Below are 8,298 nucleotides of genomic sequence, written 5' to 3'. Positions count from 1 at the left end.
AGAGAGAGAGAGAGAGAGAGAGAGGAGAGAGAGAGAGAGAGAGAGAGAGAGAGAGAGAGAAGCTGAAATGGAGAATGAAACTTACCCTCCATATCAGTTCTTCTTTCTTCTACTGATATTTCCCACAGTTTTATCTGGCACTTGATATCCAAATTAAAAACTATATTTCCCCAGACTCCCTTGCAGCTAGATTTGAGTATGAGATCAATGAAATAGAAGGAGGAAATATGTATGTAACTGACCGTGTGCCTTTATGGAGAAAACGCGTGCTTCTCCAGTACCTTTTCCTTCTTTTAGATATTCTGGATATGAATTATGATGCTATGCTATCACATATTGACAAAGACACTGCCTGGAGAGAACAGAGCAAGAGGAAGAAGGATCTTGGACAACCTGATGCATCAGGAACTGTTGAACTAGGATGCCAATATGTCAATGATTACTATGGTTTATCATGAAGGCATTAGGGGTCTCATGATAGTGGGTATCTGTAGATTTGCATCTACAGAGAGAGAAAGCAAACTACAGAGAGAGAGAGAGAGAGCAAACTACAGAAAGAGAGAGAGAGAGAGAGAGAGAGAGAGAGCAAACTACAGAGAGAGAGAGAGCAAACTACAGAGAGAGAGAGAGAGAGAGAGAGAGAGAGAGCAAACTACAGAGAGAGAGAGCAAACTACAGAGAGAGAGAGAGCAAACTATTCACCAAGCAAAAGGTCAACTGGAAGTCCAATGGGAATGAGATCGATTGTGAAGTAATTTGTAGAATTCCAGATGGGGTTTTTGTTTATTTGTTGTGCTTAGACATCATGTGTCCAGACTGATAGAGGTAAGAAAAAGGAAATTAAAAGTCTTCATTGGTTTTAATGATGTCCCCCCTCATGGGTGATGATGGATAAGGGAGAGGAAGGATGCTGTCCTATAGTTTATGCTGTGCATAAGACAATACACTGGTGTCCCCGAGAGACATGTCTTGGAGCAATATGATGTTTCATAGCAAAATTGTGCCCAAGTTAAGCATTGGAACATGTCAATCTCCTCTTATAGCTTCCTTTGAAAAAATCAGAGAATCTCTTTTTAACCCCACCTGGCTTTTTAACATGGAGCCCATTTAACATAAATCAAACACCTGTGTATAGGTTGGGGGTGCACTGACCCCCCACTTACCCAGTGAGCACATGGGTGCCATCACTGGCCAGGCTCCCAAGACACAGGAACGTTTGTAGTCCTGTTCTCTGTAATCTCTTGGTGGTCATACCACCTAACCATGAATGAAGACTGAAGCTTTCTTTGAACACATTCTCCTAAGGTCTGGAGTTTTGTTTCCCAGGACCTAAACACCAAGCACTCTGAGGCAAAGATGTTGACTTCTGCACAGTGACACCACTCACTCTTCAGAGGGCTGCTCTGCATGAGTTTGCAGAATTCCTTTAGGACACATTTGCAAGTCCCTAACCCCCTGTATGTCCTCTCTGCTATCCTCACCTCTCTCTGGATGCCCCAGTCCAGTAACTACCTTCATGTTGTTGAGGATGTAAACACTCAAGTGGTCCAACTACAACCCTAAGCATGTGACCTCCAGGAAGAGCCTGCTATGGTGGAAATGATGCAGGCCCCTGGCCGGCCACCTTTTCCTCCTGGGGTGACCCAGAACTTGCAGAGACTGATTTAGCATCTGTGAAAACAAGAGGATGACGCTTTGCAAAGGTGTTGTCTTCAGCACCGTGCTGATCCCCCTGCTTCCTCCCCACCAGCTAGGACTTCCTCTAGGGGACAAAGGTGGATAGAAGCCAGCAGGCAAGCAGTGAGAACGGGAGAGCATCGGGAAGGGAGGGCTGAGGGCTCCAGCTGGGGGAGGGAATCCGCATTCAGAGAGGCATAGCAGCACTATGAGGCCATGGCCTGCCGTTGGGCAGGCAGACAGTGCCTTGGTTCAGAAGGACTGATAAAGGAATGGCAGACAGAGGAGTCAAGGGTGCCTGCAGATTGGCAGATACTGTTAGAACCTAGTGGGGAAACCCCCACCCAATTCCCGATTCCACGAAGGACCCAAAAAATCACGAAGGACCATCTCTTGATGTAATTACATGAGTACGTTTACCAGCCATACAGCTGGTTGTATCCGTTTGGGAGGACACTGGATGGACAAACAGAGCCAACGATAAAACTGACTCAGTTAAAAAAAAAAATACTGAGCCAGGCGTGGTGGTGTACACCTTTAATCCCAGCACTCGGGAGGCAGAGGCAGGCAGATTTCTGAGTTCGAGGCCAGCCTGGTCTACAAAGTGAGTTCCAGGACAGCCAGAGCTACACAGAGAAACCCCTATCTCGAAAAATAAATAAATAAATAAATAAATAAATAGATAGATAGATAGATAGATAGATAGATAGATAGATAGATAGATAAATAAATATACTGAAAGCTTTCCTAGGTCTGTACAACAGTGTCTTGATATATGTATATGTTAATTATAATAGTAATTATAAAAAATTGTGATTATAAATATTAACTGTAGCTAACATGCATTCATTTTTGTTTGTTAGTTTGTTGAGACAGAGTCTTATGTAGCCCAGGCCAACCTGGAGCTCTGTGTAGTTGATGATAACATTGAGTTTCTGATCCTCCTGCCTCCGTCTCCTGAATGCTGAGATAACACATATGTATCACCCATCCTGCCTGTACACAGAGGTAGAGAATAAACCCAGGTTCCCTTCCTATTAGGCAAACATTCTACCAACGAAGCTATATTCCCAGCCCTATAGTTAAAAAGAGGCAGGTGGATTTCTGAGTTCGAGGCCAGCCTGGTCTACAAAGTGAGTTCCAGAACAGCCAGAGCTACACAGAGAAACCCTGTCTCAAAAAACCAAAAAAAGTGCTGAGGCCCGGGAACTGTTGAAAGTGCTTTGTCTGGTCTGCCACATCAGACACAGAGTAGCTGAGTGGCTTGTCCAAGGACACACAGTTGAAAAGTGGCAGAGCTGGAACGTGAAGTTCAAGGTTAGAAATCCTAAGCAATTTATGTGTACAAAGCCGGTGATCTTAGCCACTCCCCTCCCTCTCCCTCTCCCTTCCTCCCTCCCTCTCTCAATAGTTTTATAACACTGGGCTGCGACCAAGGCTGCCAGCTGTCTGCCTTCCTTTGTCCCCTTCTCAGCTTTTATTCCAGAAAAAAAGGCCCACAGTGACACCACTGCCCCTCCCCCAGAGGCCCTGCTATAATCATGTCATCTTCAGGGACTTAAGACCCATCATGCTGGACTTAGGGTATCAGATCCTAAACACAACCTCCACAGCCATGTGAGGACTCTGGGACAAGGGCTGGGACACTGGAAAATCTTACTAAGTGGTGTCTAACTGGCCCACCAGACAGAGAGAAGGGGATCCAAGAAGAACTGAGGCCCTTGGTACCCAGGTGAGTAAGGAGTAAGAACCATGTGTGTGATGTGTCAGGGGGTCAGGGTGTGTGTGTGTGTGTGTGTGTGTGTGTGTGTGTGCGCAAATAAACATGCAGATAGGCACACACCAGAGCCTGAATTCAGTCTTCTTCCTCCTCTGTCTCAGAGTCAGACCTAGAGCTAGAAGGCAGCAGTAGAGAGAGTAAAGGTGACGTAGAGATGACTAGATCCAGGATGCCTGGGCATGAAACCCCAAATCCAGTCCTTACTGGAGCAAACATTACGCTAGTCACTTTTGTCTTTGTGCCTCGGTTTTCCCTTCTGTAAAGTGGGACGATGAGAGTTGCTACCAACCGTGCTTGCTACTGGACCAGGAGGTGGCTCGTGTTATATGTTCTATTCAGAAGCATGTCAGGTGTAATAAGTCTGGATACTCATCATAGGAGTTTTGTAGCCTTTTACAGAAACAGTTTCTGAAAATGATGTCTTGCTTGTTTAGCCAATGTCCACTTCCCCTCCTTGTGATAAAGACGTTAAGAAGTCAGAACTGGGAGGTATAGTACGGGCCTTTAATCCCAGCACTCAGGAGGCAGAGGCAGGTGGATCTCTGTATGTGGCCAGCCTGGTCTACAGAGTAAGTTCTAGGACAGCCAAGGCTACACACAGAAACCCTGTCTCAAAGAAGTTAGGCCCCTCCACCTTTGGGTTATTTGTCCTGTATTGCGATCCTTACAACCTTATGTTCCCTCTTCTAGACTCAACCCTACACTGGGCATCCAGCCTGGTTGGTGTGGGTGGCACATGGCATGCATTCCATGTGCCCTTTCTTATTCACAGGCCTCTTGGGAGGGGATTCTCTGGCAAGTGGACCACCTTGGTAAAGCCCCTTGGCAAAATCTCTCTGGGCCAATGTGAAGGGGATAATACCCTTGCCCTTTAACCCTGTAGACCTGACTGAATTTACTCTCCCACAGAGAATCTGTGAGATATTGTGACCACGTCACTGGGAAGGCAGGTCTGGGTCAGCTAGGGAGAATAGGCTTCCCAGAAGGGTGGTTCACATTTCTCTGCCCCAGGTCAGAGCCTGCTCTGTAATCATTCACCAGCCTGGCCCTGACAGAGAACAGCAGAAGTGTGAGCAAGCTTAAATACTGCAAGACACCCAAATTTAGACATGGGTTAAGAGTTTGGCTAAACGCAGGAGGTGGAAAGTGGCCAGGGCCTGGGGGAAGGGAAAGACTGCATTCTCCACTGCCTGACAATGACATCCTGGGGTTATGCGTTCCAGCCAGCCTGCTTCTCAGGTTGAGAGCACACACAACACACTTCCTTTCTGGACAGTGAGCTCTGGGATCCAGGAAAGGGGAACATACCCAGAGGAGCCAGGCAGCAGCTAACAGGAGGACTATGGATGCCCTCCCCCCCCCCAGTGAGGTTGAGGAAAGACTCTAGACAGGTCCCTGGGGCCGGTAACTACCAGCTGTGCTTCTGGTGAGCTAGAAAGCACTCCCATTCATTATCCCCCCCCCCCAACTCCTCTAGCCTTCCTCCCACTAGAGCTCCTGAGCCTGCCCTGGGGGAGGGGTGGGCAGGAGAAAGAGAAGGCAATGAACCTTTGCGGAGTTCTCTAAGCTAGCTCTTCATCTTCTTCTTTTAGTGCAGGCTGCTTTCCAGGCTGCCCACCCTGGGTCTCTGCACCAAGTCCTACACTGGGCACTGTGTGCTCCCAACACACCTGCGTGTGCCATGCTTGCCTCAAGCCTTCAGATGTCCCAGGGACTCCAAGATGTGCACATGCTTGTGAGCCCATGTGCATACTTGATGACTAGTGACACCAAAAAGGGATTTTCACTGGATGGCCAGGGGCAAACTGATGCTCTAATCTCCTGGGTCAGGTATGAAGGGAAAAGAGGACTAGCTGGGAAGGAAGGCAGAGAAGGAAATGTAGAGAGTGGGTGGTGAAATTGGCCCAAACCCTTGCCCTCTACTCCTGATCCCCATTATGTCTCAGAGCTGGAAGATAAACTAAAGAGCCGGGTCCTGGTCTGGTCCTGGGATAGGGAAGGGTTGTCCTGGAAAAGCAAACATGGCCAGCCTTCACATCCTAAAAGAAAAGTGCAGGCATAACTCTGCCAAAGCTTGCTGTGGAAAGTCACAGGACTTTCCACAGAGAGTCACAGAGAGGAGCAGGCTGCCAAGCATTAGGGGACCCCAGTCTAATAAAGCCTAAATAACGCCCCCTCACAGGTGTTATTCTGTTGAGAGTAAGGGAGACTCCTAAAGATTGATAATGGTGACAGCTAAACTTCTCCCACTATGGGGTGGGAAGGGGGAGAGAGGGAGGGAAGGAGAGAGAGAGAGAGAGAGAGAGAGAGAGAGAGAGAGAGAGAGAGAGAGAGAGAATGAGAGAATAAGATTTCTGGAGGCGTGGCTATTTGCTTCAGTGGCAGGCGGTCTGCTAGTCTAGCTTCTGATAATGAGTAAAGGCCGGGGGAAGTTATAAATAGACAGAGGCCAGGGCCTTCCGGGGAGAGGAGCAGAGCCCTGCTTCACAGGGTTGTGCAGCCAAGAGTGGAAAGACATCTTTTAAGGGATCCAGAGAAAAGAGTAGTAGCCTGCCCTCAGCCCTGGTCCAGCTGAAGCGCAGTTGGGCCACTTCTATCTCACAGCCTCAGTTTCCCCTGAGGTGCCCCACCCCTCTCCTCTGTGTCTTATCGATATTCAACGTTAGTCAGGTGTTGTTAGGCAGTCTTTTTCCTGGCTTCCAGACACTCCCTGATCACTCCTTAGGATTCTATTCTGGTCCCGCTAGGGTGCCTTGGCAGGGTCTCCCCGGCGGTCCTACCTGCAAACACTGCGGAGCAGTAGGCATCGCTGATGTCGGAATCCGGGGTGTGGACATTCTCCGCAAAGAGGATGAAGACTCGCAGCATCGCGAAGCTGGAGGGGCAGGGTCAAGGCGCAGGCGGAGGGCTCGCCCCAGGAGCGAGGCCGACTTGGATGAATGGCTGCCGGCTCACAGGTGTTGCCCTGAAGAGGAACAGGCTAGTCCAGGCGGCCCCAGTGGGCCCCCGCCTCGGACGGCCTCACCCCGCTAGGCAGAGTGCGTTGCGAGGAGAACAGGGGATTCTGTTCATTTCCCACCCCCGCAGTTGTACTCCAGCTCCATGGAACTGTAATTCAATGCCCCGCCACCAGCTTTCCCAATGACAAGGCACTTTGCCTTAGCCCCTGAAGCTGCGGGCTGGGCGGCGGCCGCAATGGCCTGAAGGAGGACCAGAGCTTCAGGCACGCAGTGCAGTCCAGATCTCGCTCCGGGACAGAAGAAAGTTGGGCTCCACCCCTGACCTTCCACCTCTGGTCAGGAGCTGTGATACGCTTGGCTACGCTTGGCGCTTGCAGTGGCCACGGGGACGTGATAGCTACTCAGAAACTGGTCAGACAGCCCCAGGGAGAAAGAGAGATCCAGGGCTTAGAGCTAGGAGCAGAAGAAGCACCTCTGGCGCTTTCACTGAGAGCTCAGAATTTCATTGGTGGACAGCACAGCGACTTTAAAAAGTTTGCTTCCTTCCCTGACTGTAAAAGTAACAAATGCTTTAACACAGTGGTTCTCAACCTTCCTAATGCTGCGACCCTTTAATACTAATAATAAAATTAATAATAATAATGATAATAATAATAATAACCATGTTGTGGTGACCCCCTAAGCATAAAATTATTTTCTTTGCTACTTCATAACTGTAATTTTGCTACTGTTATGAATTGTAATGTAAATATCTGATATGCAAGATAGATGATGTTCGACTTCTGTGGAATGGTTGTTTGACCCCCCAAAGGGGTCACGACTCACAGTTTCAAAAGCACTTTTTTTTTTTTTAAAGATTTATTTATTTATTATATGTAAGTACACTGTAGCTGTCTTCAGACACACCAGAAGAGGGAGTCAGATCTTGTTACGGATGGTTGTGAGCCACCATGTGGTTGCTGGGATTTGAACTCCTGACCTTTGGAAGAGCAGTCGGGTGCTCTTACCCACTGAGCCATCTCACCAGCCCCCTCAAAAGCACTTTTACATAAACGACCGACAACTCACTTCTGGTTCTTTAAAACAAATCAAAATAAAAACTGTGAAGATTCGGATATTTACCAATCCGGCTCCCCTCGGAACTTATAAATGCATGTAACTGACAATTTGCATTGACTGCCTGAGTCAGGATCTGGGCCATGTCTTACTGCTTCAGCTAACTTTTCTTTTTTCTTTCTTTCTTTTTCTTTTTCTTTTTTTCCGAGACAGGGTTTCTCTGTAAAGCCCTGGCTGTCCTGGAACTCACTTTGTAGACCAGGCTGGCCTCGAACTCAGAAATCCGCCTGCCTCTCTGCCTCTCAGCTAACTTTTCTTTTGTATCATTAAAATTTCCTCCTAAACAGTATTGGAGAGATGAAATAGCTGGCTTGTTAAGAGCACCTGCTGCTTTTGTAAGAGATCTTGGGTTTGATTCCCAGAACCCATGTGCTGCACCCCAACGTATTTGACTTCAGTTTGGGGGATCTGAAGCTCCCTTATGGGTTCCCCTGGCACTGCATGCATATACACGTGCTGGCAGAAACAACCACACACATAAAATAAGTCTAAAAACAAATTCTTCATAAACAACATTTTCAAGGTCGGTGAGATAGTTCATCAGGTAATAAATATACCTGCTACCATACCTGACTTCAATTCTTGTGATCCATATGATGGAAGGAAAGGCAGGCTCAGCTGCCTTTCTCGGTTCTCTGACCTCCACCTCTCTCTCTGTCTCTGTCTCTCTCTCTCTCTCTCTCTCTCTCACACACACACACACTCACACATACTCACAAATAAATGTAAATTTACAACAATCTTGTCAATTGCCATGTAACTGGA

The 8,298-nt window shown here is 47.9% G+C and overlaps 1 protein-coding gene across 8 annotated transcripts in view; it reads right to left on the bottom strand.

The window, feature by feature from the left end:
• Positions 1-6,761, bottom strand: part of Dysf (dysferlin) — a 201,704-nt gene extending 194,943 nt beyond the window's left edge. For 7 of the 8 annotated variants that reach the window (XM_021164302.2, XM_021164299.2, XM_021164303.2 and 4 more), the window contains exon 1: positions 6,238-6,760. In XM_021164302.2, the coding sequence (XP_021019961.1) occupies positions 6,238-6,325 (88 nt within the window). In that variant the 5' untranslated portion in view covers positions 6,326-6,760. Of the gene's footprint in view, positions 1-6,237 lie in introns of all 8 variants that reach the window. The other variant, XM_029478331.1, reaches the window with a different exon arrangement.
• Positions 6,762-8,298: the final 1,537 nt, after the last annotated feature.

Source organism: Mus caroli, chromosome 6 (assembly GCF_900094665.2).
Source record: "Mus caroli chromosome 6, CAROLI_EIJ_v1.1, whole genome shotgun sequence".
Lineage (NCBI taxonomy): Eukaryota > Metazoa > Chordata > Mammalia > Rodentia > Muridae > Mus > Mus caroli.
Note: the sequence above shows the minus strand (reverse complement) of the source record. Positions and strands in the feature narration are given on the sequence as shown.